The following is a 19,704-nucleotide window of genomic DNA, read 5'->3' as shown; positions in this document are numbered from 1 at the left end:
CCGTGCGACCCCATCAGACTCCCCGGATAGTCTCTGCGCTAGCTCCCTCAGACTCTGCATGACCGCACCGAGCATGCTGGTCAAGCTGGACAACTGCTGATACACCATCCTCTGGAAATCTGGATATTAACACAGATGTGGCTATAAGTAATTGTACTGTCACATAATGGAAATTTAACTCAAAGTATATCCCTGCATACAACATGAAGTAGTTCACTAAATTCCGCATACCAGCACATGCAGAGCTTGATGGCAGAGGGGTAAGCGGGGGGCTCCGGAAAGACGTGGAGGGCAATACTGCTGGAGCTGTTGGTTTCACGGGCGCCTTAGCTCTAAGGGCCTGGGTGATGAACATCTACTGCTGAGTAAAGTGAGATGAGTAAATTAGTGAGATTAGTAAATTAGTCTTCAAAAAGTCCTGAGTTAACTGTCAGTGTGCAAATATGCATAGACATTTCACCAACACAAACATGCATGGATACTTGCATTGATAACTGGCAGAGCAGGCCTTCCGGCTCTGGCACCTGGCATAGCTGGTCTGGTCTGAGTTCTGCCGACCGGCTGCCTGGGCACTGGAACATATAGTAGAGGTAAATTAGCTCAGATTAGTCAACTCAAGTAGTACTCTTTTGGGACTGTTGAATGCACTTTATTATATTACCTTCGTCACTGGAGTCATAGCGCGTGTTGCGTTGTCTCTTCCTTGTGTCTTGGGAGTTAATCCATTGACGACTGCTGCTCAAACACCTTCGCCAAGGCACTGGCTACTTCATAATGCTCTGTGTGTTCCTCAGCAGAGACAGAGGTTGTCATGGCTCCTCTTGATGTGCTTGTGGAGGTAGATCTGGGATGTGTAGGAGAATGGGCACTCAAGAGCAGGAGAACACCCAAGTCCTGCACAACTCTAACATCACAGCTAGGAGAGCGAATGAGAGAGACCATTAAAAAGGATTCTCTCACCTGTAGTACAAGTTCAAATATAGAGTGATTATACGTCATTGTAAATGAGAGCTTACTCTCAATTGATTCACAAGGTTAAATAAAGATTGAATGAATATGTAGCTAGTGGGGGGTAACAACCACACAACTGTGGAGAGAGAATGAGACACTTGGTTCCCTCCTCTACTGGTGTTCATGGCCATGGCCACACACCTGGAATACTCTAACCCTGATTTAAAGGCATAAAAGTGGGGAACACATTCTTGAGACGTTTCCTAAAACTGGAGGAAAAAAAAACGGGAAAATTATCTTCCCTCTCCTCATCACTCACTTCTGCATGGGGCTGAGCTCTACCCTGTCAGCAGTGGCAATACATGGGATAGCGGCTCAGCACACAGGAGAACTGCACAGAGAGAAAGGAGGAGAGAGAAAACCAACAACAAAAAAGGCAAGAAGGGTTAATAACTGAGCGAATCTTGCAAGTTTGCACTACAGGGAAGCAATTGCTACATTTCCCTGATATTGTGGCGTCACTGGCGTCAGTGATGTGTCTTATGAATCTCACATGTCTACCGCTAACATTAACTCAATATCAATATTCCCATTTGTTTATCCCGTCTATGGAAACTTATGTGCATTTGTACTTACGTGTGCCTGCCTATATTGATGATCAGGTGTTTCTCCACCTAAGGGCTGGCCAGACAGAACCATCAGAGACCATTGGGCTGAGCTGAGGAGAGAGCGACATGTTAGAGTGTATGTGTGCATATGTATATGGTGCTCTTCTGTTAATACTCATGAGGGCATTTAACTAAACAAGACTCACAGAGCCTGTGGTGCTGTCCCAGGACTGCCCCTGGCCACGCCTGTCCCCGTCTTAGCGCCTGTTCCTGTCCCGCTCACCTGCTTCTTGCTCAGTTCAAACAAGAACTGGGAGGTTGGCAACTGAGAGCATGGGAGGGGAGAGAGCGAGAGTGGGTGACCCTCTCGTTGGCTGACATGCACACTCCACAGGACCACGTGATTTCTGACACGTTTAGAGGAACAGGGCAATATGTCTACCACCCTTCACCCTCAGTAATTAAATAGATTTTGCAAGACACTATATTAGTAGTCCACATCATGAGTACCTATTATGCAAAATTTGGATTTGTATGTGAGTGAAAACGTAGTACACAATTCTTTACCCGTTTGACAGCATGATCAACCATTTCAACAGTTAAGAGTAACATGAAATCACATCCCAAAACCACCAAGATGTCTGCTGTAACCAAAAAGCCAAGATGGCTGCTATAACAAATCCTGCTAGCTATCCTAGTCTCCGTTGTTGGGGCTTCTAGTATTCTGTTAATGCTAACTTCGGAAAAATGAATGCCTAAAAACGAACACCTACTAACGGTGTCGGGGGTTAATGCGAAATCAATGAGTAAGCTAATTATCGCATTTTATTCCAAGCGATGAAACAGTACGAACGTGCAGGAGCTCGCGCGAGTCTGCTAGACTCGAGAAGACTCCACCATTGCCCGTAATTAGGAAACAATGACCCACGACAACACTTCAGAAAAGTTATAGTGTACACAACTGAAATATTCTTAAGTTGCCAAGCCAACATTACAATTTAAGATACAATTACACAAAAGCGAAAGTTATAACAATCATTGCGACAGAGTAATTTTACGTAGGCTACTTAGCTAGCCATGATGTACAGAAAAAGGCTAATCACGTTAGCTGGCTAGCTAGTTAGCTAACATTGGAAAGAGAGCATCTGCATATAGATAATCATTACAAAAGGGTAGCTTGCACATAACGTTGGTGTTTTATCTGGGACGATACCAAAATACATGGCTAGCTATGTATATATTGAAATTGAGATACTTACAGGATCTGTGATGTCGCGGGGATAAAGACTGGCGTGTTGGTCTTTCTCAATCGTTTCTGTTTAAAACAGAACGGAAGTATAGCCCGTCGTCGTCGTCTTCTTCTTCTTCGCTGGGTTTAGTGGCGGATCGCAAACAACTTTAATGTGCATACCGCCACCTACTGTACCAGAGTGTGTAACTTGTTCTAGTTCTTCAATTCTGTGTCACCTAAGAAAGTAGACCAATGCCTTGCATTCTTTGTTTTACGTTCACTGCTTAGCGTTCATTGCTCACATTTAGGTTGCAAAATTAGGACTTTATTCATAGGCATATTTTTTATCAGTATTTTTAATAGGCCTAGACTGCAAATCTTTAGTGTTAATATTAACTGTAAATGAGAAATCACACACAAAACAGACATGCAGGATTTCTCCTCATTATTACAATTCTGTAACTGTATGACTTCAAAATTTATTTTAAAACCTAAGTAATTTACAAATGTTCTGACCTACTGTGACACATTTCCAATAAAGTCAGGGTGGGACTGTAATGTAATAGCATTGTCACGTCATTTAATTACATCGTAGTTACGGATTTAAGCAGCAGTGACGGCTACGTTCCCTTACAGTCTCCTTGAGGTCGGTTATTTTGGTTATTTTGCGACTGAAAAGGCAAGTTTCAGCTATGTGTCAGCTAGGTCCGCTGTTGGTACCGTTGCAAAGTTACCACACTACCACCAATGTGTCCCGTCAGTTTTACGTACTGTGTTAGTAGGGTACTGTATCCTACTGTGAATAAATGTAGACCTACATGTTGCCTGTAGCCTACTGTCACATTTCATTTCTTTGTTACTCTAATGTTGTGCGCAAAACGCAAACGAGTCTGCTGTGCGAGAGCTGCATTCCTTGGTAGTCAGAAAGCGCGTCAGCAACCTGAAGCAGAGGAGCATCGAGTCATTTTTTGTTCCCAGTTAATGGACTTCAGGAACACAGACGTGTTGTGGGCATGTAGATTAGCCTACAAGGCCTACTGTATTTGTTAAATAATATCCTACAGCCTAGGCCACGTTAGCCTACATCGGTTGTTTAGGCTGCAATAGCCTACACGACAACTTGTCTGTCATTTAATTAATTAATTTATTATTTTATTTATGTCTGTCATTTCATTTATTTATTTATTTATTATCATTTGCTCTAATTGTTCTAATGTTGGGTTGTTTTTAGGCTATACCATTTTGTATGGTATTTTCTATACCATGTTCTGCGAATACAGTAGCCTATCGATGCAGCGTAGGCCTCATTTGCGAGTAAAGTACTGTATTTGATCAAAGCATGCACTCAAGTGGAAATTCGTTTATTTTATTCTAGGCTACTGTATGCCTATTATAGGCTAGGCTGTATGAGTTAAGTTGGCTATTTGATTTCAATTTTGATGCATTTTCACAAGTAATTAAGGGTATTTATCGGTCTATTATGAGTCTATATGAAACAAGTATACCACTTATTGAATTTGGTGCATTTTAACATATGTTTCAGTCATCCGGACATTTCAGAAATACGAACGACCTTCGGTCCCGTTGGGTACGGATAAGTGGGGTCCTACTGTATATGCCGGTAATCAAAGTTTATTGGATGGACTTTCAATTTTTCAGATATAAATGGATTTAGTAGGACCTAGGCTAATGCTTCTATTCATTTAATGAACTCAACATAACACAAGTGCACAAAACATTCACACTCCTGAGTGGTATAGCCTACCATTATTTCAGTGCAACAGTGTCTCAAAAATGATGTAGAAATGTTAACACTGACACTAAGTGCACCAACTAATATTCATGTTCATAGTGCATTTTTCCTCTGCCATCTCATACCATGATGTGTTTCAAATAAGCATGCATTCATCTCAAAAGCCATTAACCTTCACCCACAGGTGAATCAGTATAAAGTTCTGTGTTAATGAGATACTTGCGGCCTCTCCTGCTGGCGTACAATGGACTCAATGTCAATGTTTATGCATCAATCTGCATGAGCTGGAACAGAGTTTCATCTGTCAGCCTGTTTCTCTCTTTTGACTTGATGTGCTTCATTGTTGAGAAGCTGCTCTTGCAGATGTAAATGTTTCCAAACATGCTGGCCATTGAGAGTGCAAGTGAGTTTTTTGCCGCTCATGTTTGTTTTCGTCGCGTGTTGGTCATCCATGGTGTTGGTGGGGTCGTCGCGGAGGCCGGCAGAGTGCAAACCCAGAGGAAACAGTACTGGGCTACAGCGCTCTTGCGCCCTCTATCGGTAGACAGTAGACTACGGTTCAAATGTGGACAAAGTGCCGTCAATGACTGTGAAAAAAACATATTTGGATAGCAGGTGAAATTTATTGATGTTTGGAAATTGACTCACAAGCCTCATTGAGTGGGGGCGGGGGCCGTTTGTGGCCCGCGTGCCGCCAGTTGCCCATCCCTGAGGGAACATTGGCCCACGTAATGTATGATGTGGTGTTCAAGCTGCTGGGACTGAAAGCGGGAACAAAGCCAAACACAGCTAGCTCTGATAGGCTGTAGCATTTACAAACGGGCGCTCAATAGAATAGCTAGAATAACGTTAGCTGGCTAGCTTAAGCCTTTAGAAGCTAGCTAGCTAGTCAGCAAGAGCGCTAGCTACTACTGAACGCTCCTGTTTGTCTGAAGACTATGCTATATCTAGCTAGCTCACTAATGCTAACGTTAGCTAGCTGTGTTTTGATTTGTTCAGTTTCAGTCCAACTAGGCTATGTATAGAGTGCTTGCTAGCAAGCTGAGTTTTAGATAATTTCATAGCTGCATGATATGTTGATATCGTATGATTCAAAAGGTTTAGAACTAACTAATGGTAGCTAGCCTTTAGAGCTACAAGGCCACAGATGGCAAGCTGAAGGTAACTTAACGTTACGTGACTGAAAGCTAAAGTTTGATTATCGACATGGAGGGGGGACCTTTGTTGGAACATAACCTGGCGTCAGGTTTCCATTCACCATCAGATTCAGATCCTGTCTAGAGCTCGCCTCTTCAAAACTGTCATCCGGTACTGTGGGTAGCCTACTGGTCATCCGGTACTGTGGGTAGACTACTGGTCATCTGGTACTGTGGGTAGCCTACTGGTCATCCGGTACTGTGGGTAGCCTACTGGTCATCCGGTACTGTGGGTAGCCTACTGGTCATCCGGTACTGTGGGTAGCCTACTGGTCATCTGGTACTGTGGGTAGCCTACTGGTCATCCGGTACTGTGGGTAGCCTACTGGTCATCCGGTACTGTGGGTAGCCTACTGGTCATCCGGTACTGTGGGTAGCCTACTGGTCATCCGGTACTGTGGGTAGCCTACTGGTCATCTGGTACTGTGGGTAGCCTACTGGTCATCTGGTTTTGTAGGTTGCATCTGGTTTTGTTTGCGGCCAGGATGCTCAGAGCCTCTCACTGTCTGCTAGCTAGCGACAACATGGGGAAGTGCAAATTCAACGGAAATGGTCTATTCAACCAAGCTTGTTTCTGCTTTAGCTTGGTGCTATCGGCTGAGCATTAGCTGTGCTGTTAGAAACCCCAAGCGTGTTCCCTCCCTGGCTCAGAAACAGCCTCTCACACGGGGTAAAAATAGACTGCAGGCAGTGCGGTTGCACTGGGGCCTGTGGGATGAGAGGGCCCGTAGAGAGCATGTTTTAGGTGGAGAACGGGTGAGTTACCACTTCAGAATCACGCCTGCGCCGTGAACTTAAATTAAAGTGTAATTTGCTATGTATACCCTCTAAAAGGCATCCCCCCTCATGTTTCTTTCTCCAGAAAATAGTCTGCAGAAGTCTTACTCAATAACAACATCATATGCTTATTCTACATAAACAAATACACTTAAAACGATTCAATTAATAAACGTCTCATATTTTTGTCATACACAGATGTGCAATGATGATTGCTGGGTAATACTGTATGTTCTTGTCCAATGTTAAGTCTCTATTTGATCAGACAAGACAGTATGCTACACTAGGCGCAAAAGGTGAACTGTCGATGGGGCGGCTGTAGCTCAGTTGGTAGAGCGGGTCGTTCAATGATCGAAGGGTCAGTGGTTCGAATCCCAGCTCTGACTGTCCGCATGTCGAAGTGTCCTTGAGCAAGACACCTAACCCCAAATTGCTCCTAATGAGCAGGTTAGCACCTTGCATGGCAGCTACCGCCATTATTGTGTGAATATGCGTGTGTGAATGGGTGAATGAGAGGCCATTGTAAAGTGCTTTGAGTGCCGCTAAGGTGGAAAAGCGCTATATAAGTGCAGTCCATTTACCATTTACTATTTGAACCTCAATTGAGTGACAAACATTCAAAAATGTGAACCTCAGTTGATTGACATTAAGTCCAAACAATAACATTAGGCTATTGTTAGATGTACTGTACATTTCAAGACGTTATATATACATTATGGTAGGCTTAGTCCAAGAGTTGAATATTAAGGGCATTGTCGACGATTTTGCTCAATGCAAGAATAGTGGAATGCCATTTAAATAGGTGAGTAATGTTAGCCTACAAGTGTTTCTCAAGGGGATTTGGGGTAGGCCGTGCCCCTGCAGGTTGTTATCATGGAGTGAGGTCGCCGCTCAGCGCCTGTTTCATTGTGTAGCCAACGTGTTTTTCAGATGTTTTTAAGAATATTAGCTAAGATCAGCTAATGAAGGCATCTCTGTTGTGTGAAGCCGACAGCAACAAGCCTTGGTTAAACTGAGTGCAGAAAGTTTATCGATGTCAATAGTAAACTTATCGTTAGCTCTTATCCACAGCTCAACTATTTACAGTAGTTTATAGGCGAGTTATCTACAGTAGCAACTTGCTTGCTGATGTGTTGTTGTTTTTGCCTTAACCTTCCCAGCCATAGTTATGTAAAGTTGACTTGATTTGTTACTGCATGAGCGCATGGCTCTGATAGCTTTCTGACCTCCACTTTGCCAGTACAATAGCTAACGTAGGCTAGCTAATTCAACTGTAGATTCCAGCACACTGTTGGTAAAATGTGTATGAACTACAGTGTGTGTGCTGTGTGTTCTTAAAGTAACATGCACTAATAGGGCCCATCATAATAAGCTCACTCTGGGGCCCATTATAACTACATTATTTTTTTTTTTACATTACAGTCATTTAGCAGACGCTTTTATCCAAAGCGACTAACAATAATTGCATTTAACGTAGGAAGAGCCAATGTACTACTACTTGCCAGAACTCACAAGTGCATCTTCTTTCTAAAACAAACAACTGACTAAGAGCATAATCTAGTGCTGAAGGCAAAGTGCAAGAATCACAATCTAAAGTACAGTGCAATATAATATAATAAGTGCTTAGGTGGGAGGATTGTTGTAGTACTTCTTGAAGAGATGAGTTTTGAGCCTGCGACGAAAGATGGGCAGCGACTCTGCTGTCCTGACATCAGTGGGCAGCTCATTCCACCACTGCGGGGCCAAGACAGAGAAGAGCCGTGACCGTGTCGATCGACCGCAGGAGCCTCGGAGTGACGGGGCAACCAGTCGCCCTGAGGTAGCAGAGCGTAGTGGTCGGGAGGGGATGTAGGGTTTGACCATGGCCTGGAGGTAGGAGGGGGCTGTTCCTTTCATTGCCCTGTAGGTTAGCGCCAGAGTTTTAAACTGGATGCGAGCCGCTACAGGGAGCCAGTGTAGGGAACGGAGGAGGGAAGTTGTGTGGGAGAATTTGGGGTGGTTGAACACCAGGCGAGCAGCAGCTTTCTGGACAAGTTCGAGAGGTTTAATGGCTGACGCCGGTGCCCCCGCGAGGAGGCATTATGCCACTGGCCTCATCATATCACATCATATCCCTTGATAATAGAGTGTGCTACGAAGGACGCACAAACAGACAATTATTTTTCTTTCTTTCAAAATTATTTTTATTGATTTTTAGCAAAAGGACAAAAACACGAAACCCTACCCACCCACTTTCCTGCCCACATATCCAAACCCTGACAAAGCACTTAACAATACTGAAAGCAGGGATGTAGTAAATAAATGAATGATAAACTGTAAATAAAGACGAGACAGACACACAAAACCTAACAGTACAGAAAAGGGAAGGGGGGTAGATGAGGTAGAGGAGGGGGGGGGGGGGTCAGCATCTAGTCATCTGGGGGGATAGTAGTATTGTTCAAATAGTCAATAAAGGGCTTCCAAGTCTTGTCGGATGGTAGTTTGGAGTTAGTGATTGAGATTCTTCTCCAGCGTTATGTGATTAAGAACCTCTTTCAACCAGCTACTGTGTGAGGGGGGGCGGGGGTGTTTCCATTTGAATAGGATGAGACGTCTAGCTAGCAAGGAGGTGAGAGCCAGCACTCTCTGCTTTGCTGATGAGAGAGTGGGTGTTATGTGTGTAGAGATCCCAAATATGGCAGTGAGTGGGTCAGGTCTGAGGTCTGTGTCGAGTACTGAGTGTACCGTAAATTGCGCGCCAGAAATCTGTCAACTCATGGCAGGACCAGAACGTGTGTGTGTGATGAGCAGGGGATTGCTTGCACCGATTACAGGTGTCATCAGTCTCTGGGTATATTTTTGCCAGTCTGGCGTTCGTGTAATGCACTCTAAAGATAAAGTTGAACATACAATTATTTAACAGACAAACTCCAAATGTGCTCTCCCTGGCTCAGAAACAGCCTATCATATCCCTTGATAATAATAACATTGTTAAAGTACTGGTGTGTTTGTGTAATATTGTTTAAGTATCAGTAATAGTGTGTGTGTGTGTGTGTGTGTGTCAAGTTGTTTATCTGTGCTGTCCCCGAACTTGAAAAAGGGCTAAACTGTCTGCCCAGAGTCCCACAGGATTCCACTCTCAATGATCAGACAGAAATTATCTTTCTCCTTTTATTTAGGATTTTGTTTTCTTTTTGTTGTCGTTTCATTGGTGGTAGCAGTGAAAAACCTTTGGAGGTGAAAACACAATTAACAATGCACATCAATCATCTCTGCAAAAATTGTTCACTACACCTTTAGCCACCAATTCACCATTGTGACACCAAAATATACAAATGGGCTGTCAAGCACACAAATGCACACATACATACAGTACACACATGCATACAGACTATATCACACCATACACACAAGCATACATACACCTAAATAGGCTAGACCCCTGTGACATGTAAACATACCCACAACCAACTGGATTGGAAACAAACAATAATTGGCAGTAGGCCTACAACTCTATCTACCAACCAGCACAGCAATCCACACATTTAGCCAACTCCATAAACAAGCAATACTCTACCAAACAGTAGTCCACATTAGAATGACATCAAACAAATCAAACAAATTATCATCAAACAATAACAATAATCAAGAATCATTTCTCACCGGCAGCCACTCTGGTCATTTAGCAGGCAGTTAAAAGCACAACAGTTCTTTGTAGTGGGCAATCTTCCCCACCAGTGTTTGTTCCAGCTCCAATTGCCTTCTCACTGGAGTTTCCTAGTTAAAAGGGTGAACACCTCTGTTGAGCAGCTATTGCCTTAATTGCACATTGCCCTCAGCTGGTAACAGTTGACCAGCCGCAATGACTGTTTTCCCCTCTAGGGGGGAGAAATGGGAACTTTCCCTGAATTGTTTGTGGTTTACCAGTTTGACAAGACACCTCCCACTCGATCTTCACATGGAAACATCGGGAAGATCGCTGGCTTTAAGGGCAAACTGTGTGGTCATGGTTAGGTGGCTCTGTACTGACTGGACTCCATTTGTTCTTCAACAGGGAGCAAGACAACCAACCGTCTAACATCCCTGTGCAAAATGGTGGCTTGGAGCTTCTCCTTTTTCACGTTAAGAGTTGGGATGGTTGGTCTTTGCTTTGGGGGATGGTTGGTCTTTGCTTTTGGGGCCTTTGTCAGGGGAACGCAGTAGCTTGGGAAAACCCTAACGTGAACATCTCTAACAATGCCTTTGTTGTCTGGATTAGTGCTGACAACTCTGCCAAGCTTGAAGTGACCTCTCAGTGCGTTTTGGTCACCTAACCAGACAATGTCCCCCACGGCGACATTTCTCTCTGCTGTGTGCCATTTGCTCCTTACAACGAGGTTGGGACCAGCAAGTTGACTCCAGGACTTCCAAAACTTAGTGACCTCCGATTGCATTGCTCTGAGTCTTTTGTAGGGGTAGCTGGAAAAGTCAAAGGTTTTAAAGTCTCCACTTTGAGATGCTCGACCAAGTAGGAGGCTATTTGGTGTAACATACTGGATACTATCTTCCCGGCTCTGTACTCTAGCGTCAATCGGGCGCCCGTTTGCAAGGTTGGCTGCCATGTAGAGAGTTGTCTGGAACTCTGAGTAACTGAGCCCGGACTCCTTTCCAAGACTCTGGAGTGCCCTCTTTGCAACACGCACAGCAGCTTCTGCAGCACCATTCCTGTGTGGAGAATCAGCTGGGTGAATTTTCCACATCCACTCTGTTCCATTCTTGGCTGCAGTGTCCTCCAGGACTGTTTTATTCAGGCTGTCCAAGAACCTGTACAACTCCTCCAAGACAGGTTTTGCCCCAATGAAATTGGTTCCTGGATCTGACCAGATCTTTCTTGGATGCCCCCTGAGTGCGGTAAACCTTTGGTAAGCCATCAGAAAGCCTTCAGTTGATGGGGCATTTACTAGTTCTGTGTGGATAGCTCTGCTCGCCATGCAGCAAAAGACAACTCCCCAGGCTTTTAGTGTTACTCTCTTCTTGACATCATCTCTTACTTGGTATGGTCCGAAGAGGTCTATTGTTGTAAACTCAAAGGGTGCAGCTGGTTCAGTCCTTTCTGGTGGCAAGTCACCCATCACTTGTCGACACTTCCTCGCTCTTGACCTCTTGCAGGTCATGCAGCCATCAACAACATTTTGGCCAATTCTCCTTCCTCTTATGACCCATGCCTTCCTTCTCATTTTGAGCAATGTTCCGGCCACTCCATCATGGTTCTCATTGTGGGCCTCCCAGGCTAGCAGTGTGGACACCCAGGCATCATAGGGCAGGATTGGGACACAACATTGATCTTCTTTGAAGTTTTGCACTCAGCCACCACAAACCAACAGCCCAGAGTCCTGGTCCTTGTAGACCACCAACCTGTCTGTGGTGGAGCTTGGGAAGATTGCGCCCTCTTGTGCTGCAAGAAAAATGTCCCTTAGGGCATCTTTTCTTTCTCTTACTGAGATGACTCCTTCTGAGGAGACTGCCTCCCACTTTGGGCTGTCCATGGCCTGATGATCTCGCCCAAGGAACTTTTTTACTGCCCTCCAGACCATCGCAACTGTTTTGACTAGTCTGGTTAGAACACTGAACCGCTTAACATCCACAAGGCTTTGGACAACTGACCCTCCTGGTGGTCTTTTTTGTTCCGGTATCCTTTGTTCCACTTGGACCTGGTTCAGATTTTGTGTGGGCTTTTCCTTTACTGAGGTCTGTTTCAGAGCCTGGGCCCTTGTCAGCACAGCAACAAATGCTTTCCTCTGCAACTTGTTGATGCTTTCTCTGGCGGTGATTGCTAGTTCTTATCAGATTTGGCTGGCCACTCATTTTCTGGCAAACTTAAGAACTTCGGTCCATTTTGCCACTCGGAGTGTTCATCCAAATCTTGAGGGCCTACTCCTCTGGTGATCACATCAGCAATGTTTTGAGGCCCAGGAATCCACCACCAGTCCTGAATCGCTGTGCTGTTTTGAATCTCTCCAATCCTGTTCGCAAAAAAATGTTTGATAGCCATAGCTTTCTCGCTGTATTGCACCAAGGACTGTTTGACTGTCGACAAAGTGGTACCACCTTCCGACTTGGATTCGACTATGCAGCTCAAAGAACTTCTTTAGCCGTGAGGCAAACACTGCTCCACACATCTCTGCTTTGACAGCGTCGCCTTTATGGTCCAATGGAGTTAGTTTTGCCTTGGATTCTACCAGCTGGACAATGGAACCCTGGTTTGTGGTCCATCTTAGATACATCACTGCTCCATATGCATGCTCGCTTCCATCAGAGAACGTGATTTCCCAGGGTTCATTTGTGAAGCATTTGGGGGTTAGAGCCCTGGTGAACTTGACTTTGCCGAGTTGGTGGTACTCCTCGAACAGGCTGATTGCATCCCCCCTGAGACCATCTGAGAGTGCAGTGTCCCATGTGTCTTTGACTGGGCAACTTTGACCTTTTGCCTCTTGGAAAGCTCTCCGTACCAGAATAGCTCCCTTCTGCTTGGCAGGAGTTACTAGTCCAACTGGGTCATACAGTCCTGACACTTGACTGAGAAGTTCTCTTCGTGTTAGGGGGTTTGGTGTCTGGCCTCTGATTTGCTCTTGTAGAAGGTCTTGACCAAGTCGCATCCTTTGCTTTCTTTTTGAGAAATTGATTCCAATCATGACATGGAGCTTATCTTCCTCCACTATGTAGCCCAGGCCAAGTGCCTTGTTGTCATCATCATGCATCTGGTTTGGTAATACCACAGTCTTTGTCTTTGTCCTTTCCTCTTCACCAGTGCACTCTTTCCTCCCACTTTGCCCAGAAAAGACCCAAGGTTTCAGCTCAAAACCTCCAGCCTTCAGGATCCTCTCTACATTGGCTGTGATGGATTTCAGCTGATCAAGGTTGTTGTGGGAAGTGAGAATATCATCAACATAGCTGTCATTGTGAAGCACCAGACGCTCCTCTTTGAGGTGGGCAAAGAGAGGGAGGTTAGCAGTCTCACGCATTGCGAGCTGTGCTATGCACCCTGCTGGTTTGTCTCCAATGTTTACTCTTGTTATGGCATATTCTCCCAGCTCCTCATCCTCAGAGTCTCGCCAGAGAAATCTGTGTAGGTGCCTTTCACGATCTTCTAACCAGACAGAATTATACATCTTTTTTACGTCCCCCAGAGCAGCGTACACTCCGCCTCTGAATCTGAGAAGGACAGCTCGAATCTGATTGAGAACATCAGGGCCTTTCATCAGCAGGTCATTCATGCTCACACCTCTGCACCTTTGACTGCTGTTCCATACGATTCTCACCGGAGTTGTGACAGAGTGTGGGTTGGGGGCAATGAGGTGACTCAGGTACCACACTGGTCCATTCCAGTTGGTGATGGCGTCCATAGACAGTCTGACTGCAGCTCTTCGATTGACCATGTCATGTATTTGTGCAGCATATGCAACTTTCCATTCAGGTGCTTTGGCTAGTTGCTTTTCTGTTCTGAGGAATGTGGCCTCAACGGTTCTTTTATTGTTTGGCAGGGAGACAGGGTCTTCTACCCAAGGATACCTGGCATGCCAATGTGGCTCCCTGATGTGACTGTCATCTGTGACATAGGTGAGGCCTTCCCTTACCACTTCAAGCTCCCTCTCCTCTGCAAGAGTCATTTCTTTGCCACCTGGCTGACAGTTTCCACAGCGGCACCCTCCACACATTGGTTCGCATGCTGCACCGATACTGTCCCATTTCCACCACTCTAAGAAGTCCCGGTTGGTGGTTGAGGTGCTTGACTCCTGGAGCGTGGTGTAAACCTGAGTGTTTGACGGAAGTCTCTCTGAAACTTTGCCAGTGAGCTCCTCATACTTCACAGCAGCAGTTCGCATTGATCTTGCAAAGTGTGTTTTGGACATGTGGGCTGACACGGTGAGCTCCTCAAAGAGCTCAGGATGAGTCCCTCCCACTGTCTTCCCCAGTGGTCCATCCCATAGCACAAGGTCTCCGACAACTTTGATCCTTTGGGGTGCAAGCTGACCTTCTCTGTGGCTTATGAGCAGGCTTATCTCTTTGGGTCTTGTCAGCTCTCCAAGTGGGATGTCTGGAAAGAGTTTCTGCAGCTGTTTGGGATTCACACGTTTGTGGATGTCGGCAATACTGTCCAGCCCATAGCAGACCAATTGGTAGGACTTCAGAGTGCCTTTAGGAGTGTTCACTCTGATCTTTAGGAGGTACCGCTTTGTATCCACACGGGCCTTCATCCCACCAACACCATGGACGATGAGAGTGATGTCTTCACTTCTGAGGTTCAGTCTGTTTGCAGCCTTGTGAGTTATATAATTAGTGTCTGATGCCAGGTCAATTAATGTTCCAATCTTTTGTCCAGCATTTACTGTGACCTCCAGAAGCATCATGATCACTGGTAACTCCTGTAATCCACTCTCCACTAGAAGGCCTGGTTGTTCTTGTCCAGTGCTGAAAGCCTTTGATGCAGCATTTGAGAATACATCACGACATTGTTTTGCCAGCTCTGGGGATAGCTTTTTGACGAACTCTTCTTGTTCCTCTGTGTACTTCCTCTTGCTTTTCTCTTCCTCTGATCCAGGTTTGCTCTTTTCTGAGGTACACTGCTTTTCTTGTTAGGACACAGATAGAAGTGATGCTCAGGAGCATGTTCCTCATTGCAGGCATGGTTGGTACACAGGAAGTCTGGTTTGCAGTATGAACTGTCATCATGAACATCAAGACATCTCTTGCATGCTCCCAACTTCTTAGCTGCCGCCTTTTTCTCTGTTAGCTTTAGCGCCCAAAACTGCATGCAGAAGAAAAGCTTCCTCTTGTGTTTGCCATCTCCACAGACAACACAGCCAGTGCGGTCGTCGCCTGCCTTGGTAGACTTTGTTCTGGCATGTATTGGCTCCGTCTTGGTTTCTCTCCTGCTTGGTTCTTCATCCCTCAGTTGCTCAAGCTGCTCATATATGCTTTCTTGCCCTTTGAGGAATTTCAAGAGACCGTCAAACCGATTGGCTGGAGCCACAGCATTTCTTCTATCAGCCACATAGACAAGCCATTCTTTCTTGAGAGAATCTGGGAGTTTACCCTCAATTGATTTGGTCACCAGTGGATTTTTTATAGCACCTGTGTCTCCAAGCTCACTCAGGTCTTGAAGTGCCTTCTCCACTGCTTGGATCAACTCCACTATTTTCCGTGGCTGGTTACTTCTGACAGGTGACATTTTCTGTAGCTCCTCCACTATTTCAATAGCAATGGATGTCTGATTCCCGAAGCGGTTCTCTAGGACACGGAAGATGTCATCTGCAGCACTGTGAGTGGTGAGGTGAAGGTCTCTTATGATCCTGTCATCAATACTGTCCAGCAATTGGGCTTTTTTCACCTCCTTAGAACCGGTCGGCTCACCCTGCCTCTGGAGTGCTTCCCAGTCCTTTCTCCACCTGTGAAAATTACGTTTGTTGCCAGTGAATTTAGGAAGTTCTGTTGGTTTCAATTTGATGGCTGGCAAAGGATGACTGGAGGCAATTGGTTCTCTTCTAGCTTCCCCTTTTATCCTCTCCTGTATGAAGTCAGCCTTCTTGGAAACCAGCTTGGTGGTTTGAAGTTCAAGCCCCTTTAAGTCATTCAGAATGATTCTCTGTTGATCTTGGGGGATCCATCGCTTCCACCGACTGTGCATCTCCTTTGCAGTCTTCACCAGTCCTTCCAGGTGGTTAAGCATGAACTCATATCCCTCCTGGTTACCGTTGGGTTCTACAGCAGTAGTGCGTTTACACTCCTCCTCTGCTGCCTGTAGAGCTATGGACATTTCATGAACTCCAAAATTGTCCCAGAGAGCTGTCTGAATAAGATGCTTGACTTCCTTGAGTTTCAACTCAGACTCCTTCACAGTCTTTGCTAGATCGGCTTTCTGACGCTCAGTTAGCTCAGCTGCCTCCTCATCCAGCTCTGCGAGGATTCTGGCCTCCACATTGTCATTGGCTTCCATGACTTTCTCGGCTCCTATTGTGAGTCTCTTGAAACTGTCTCTGAGTTCTTCCTCAGACATATCCTCATAGGTCCTGGTGATGCTGTTGACCAGACGAGAGAATAATCCTTTTGCCGTCGCTCTCTCCGCCTTGAGTTGCTCAACTGACTTCCCAGTAGCTTCCTCAGCCATGGTTGGGGTTGCTCACAGGTGAGGGCTTGAGTGAGGCCTTATGGTCAATTGTCTTGAATTGTTTGGAACTTTATGTCCAGGATCCTAGGTTGTTGCTCCTGTTGTTTCAGTTTGCAAGACCCCGTTTCAGTATCCTGGTCTTCCTGTCTCCATTTCCTGGTTTTCCAGTGGAGAGCGGTTTTTCACTGTCAAGTTATGTTTATCTGTGCTGTCCCCGAACTTGAAAAAGGGCTAAACTGTCTGCCCAGAGTCCCACAGGATTCCACTCTCAATGATCAGACAGAAATTATCTTTCTCCTTTTATTTAGGATTTTGTTTTCTTTTTGTTGTCGTTTCATTGGTGGTAGCAGTGAAAAACCTTTGGAGGTGAAAACACAATTAACAATGCACATCAATCATCTCTGCAAAAATTGATCACAAGGCTTTTAGCCACCAATTCACCATTGTGACACCAAAATATACAAATGGGCTGTCAAGCACACAAATGCACACATACATACAGTACACACATGCATACAGACTATATCACACCATACACACAAGCATACATACACCTAAATAGGCTAGACCCCTGTGACATGTAAACATACCCACAACCAACTGGATTGGAAACAAACAATAATTGGCAGTAGGCCTACAACTCTATCTACCAACCAGCACAGCAATCCACACATTTAGCCAACTCCATAAACAAACTATACTCTACCAAACAGTAGTCCACATTAGAATGACATCAAACAAATCAAACATAAATTATCATCAAACAATAACAACAATCAAGAATCATTTCTCACCGGCAGCCACTCTGGTCATTTAGCAGGCAGTTAAAAGCACAACAGTTCTTTGTAGTGGGCAATCTTCCCCACCAGTGTTTGTTCCAGCTCCAATTGCCTTCTCACTGGAGTTTCCTAGTGAACACCTCTGTTGAGCAGCTATTGCCTTAATTGCACATTGCCCTCAGCTGGTAACAGTTGACCAGCCGCAATGACTGTTTTCCCCTCTAGGGGGGAGAAATGGGAACTTTCCCTGAATTGTGATGATGATGTTTGTGGTTTCCCAGTTTGACAAGACAGTGTGTGTGTGTGTGTGTGTGTGTGTGTGTGTGTGTGTGTGTGTGTGTGTGTGTGTGTGTGTGTGTGTTGGTGTGTAGCCGGGGGTGATAGGTTGCAGGGTAGTCAAGGGAAAAGGGACAGGCTGGAGATTCTGGGTGAGCTGGATTGAGATGATTCATGATCCACTGTCCATTATCCATGGGTCTGATTCAGGGTCCATCGTTCATAGTCTTGGCATGAGGGGATGATGGTGGGAGCTGCTGAGAAAAACCTGTGTTTAAAACAGCTGGAATAGCTGGGTGAGCTGGACTCCCAGCTGTACAGCACACTCCTTCAGAACCCTGCCTCTGAACCTGTCTGCTCCAGGGGACTGCATAGACAGGACATCTCTCCTTATACATCATGTGTTCATTGCAAATGAACCAGTTTGGTGATCTTCATCATCATCATCATCATCATCATCTCCCTACAGACTGAATGGATGCAGACTAACAGGGAAATGCTGCCAGAGCTTTTTAAACCAGAGTTTCTCATCTTTGGAATGAGACTCTTATAAGTGACATGATGGGAGATATTATGAACTGTTATAATCATAGCAGATGATCAGCTGAATGTTCCCACTAGAAACAGCTAAACTACAGTAACTACAGATAAACTACAGTGTAAACCTACCTGAACTCTCATGAGGAGTTTCATTGGTTGGATTGGAATGTCTCAGTACTACAGAGGCCAGGCTTTTCCATTTCTATAATAAACCTGGAGTTTCAGAGCATTCTTATTTAGCATGGGTAACAAGGAAGAGAAAGCATATAAAAAATAGTGACAGACAAAAAATATCACTTTGTATTCAAGAATCTGACTGTGTGAACCAGGGCAGATCCAATGTTCAAATATTTGTCTGTAGGAAGATGGAATCTAATACTTCAACTCTCTCTTTTCACCAGCAGAGGGTAGTAATGTGTTTGTATCGATCTGTTTCTACAGGCTGTCGGGCTGCATGGTCACAGAGGAAGGCTGTGTCTCTCTAGCCTCAGCTATGAGGTCAAACCCCGCCCACCTGAGAGAGCTGGATCTGAGCTTCAATCACCCAGGAGACTCAGGAGTGAAGCTGCTCTCTGCTGGACTGGAGGATCCACACTGGAGACTGGAGAAACTCAAGTAAGGAGAGAGTTTTAAATCAAGTGGAAGAAAATCACCCAGTGTCTCTTATGTAGCCCCCCTCTCTGAACTAGATGGTCTCAACTTTCACAGCCTACGAGTCTCTTGACAGAACAGACACAAATCACCCTATAACCAGAAGGGCACTTTGAGAGTGCAGACCTCCACCCATGATGCATGTTGTCAGCATGCCTGTAGCATTAGAGAACCTAGAGGAGACAAATATGGTGGTGCATCAGCTGGGGTTGGTCCAAAAGGTGCTCTTCAGCTCTGCTCTCTGATGTATTTCAGCTACCTAGATAGCTACATATGACAGGACCGACAGCAGTAATCTGAGCATAACTAGCTGATTCAAAGCAGTTGATCTTTGCCTTCATGCCATGATTCAATTATTTTGGTCCTAATACCCGCAGAAAATACAGCGATAAACAGCCATGGATGTATTAAACATGCCAAAGTACCCGTAGGTGCTGGTCTGGTCTCTCTGGCATGGTCAACAAAAGTGAAAAATTATCTTTCAATGAATTTGGATCCTCCCCGTGATTCAGATCTGCTCTCTCTAATTGAATGGGTTCTTCCTTGGCTCATGCTACAGTCACCCTTCCACGTGAAAATAGGTCTGGTAGTTTTTTGCATAATCCTGCAATCTACCTGTAACTAACAAACACATAAAGCCCAAAACTGGTGACGTCTCATTGCATCATCCTCATCATTCCTCTGCTTATTCCTACAGTGTGGATCATGGTGGAGAGATCAGGATCAGACCTGGACTTGTGAAACAATGTGAGTATTGACATTGACATTGATTCTTCATGTGTCTTAACTGAAGCTGAGTTCACCACCATTATCTACTTG

The 19,704-nt window shown here is 45.1% G+C and overlaps 1 protein-coding gene across 1 annotated transcript in view; it reads left to right on the top strand.

Moving 5' to 3' along the window:
• Nucleotides 1-19,704, top strand: part of LOC311327087 (uncharacterized protein) — a gene marked incomplete at both ends in the record, with an annotated part of 168,751 nt that overhangs the window by 138,976 nt on the left and 10,071 nt on the right. Inside the window, 2 exons of the mRNA XM_084460110.1 lie at nucleotides 18,676-18,849; nucleotides 19,583-19,632. Coding sequence (XP_084316236.1) covers nucleotides 18,676-18,849; nucleotides 19,583-19,632 — 224 coding nt within the window. The remainder of the gene's footprint in view (nucleotides 1-18,675; nucleotides 18,850-19,582; nucleotides 19,633-19,704) is intronic.

This window comes from Borostomias antarcticus (genome assembly GCF_949987555.1).
Source record: "Borostomias antarcticus genome assembly, chromosome: 30".
NCBI lineage: Eukaryota > Metazoa > Chordata > Actinopteri > Stomiiformes > Stomiidae > Borostomias > Borostomias antarcticus.
Note: the sequence above shows the minus strand (reverse complement) of the source record. Positions and strands in the feature narration are given on the sequence as shown.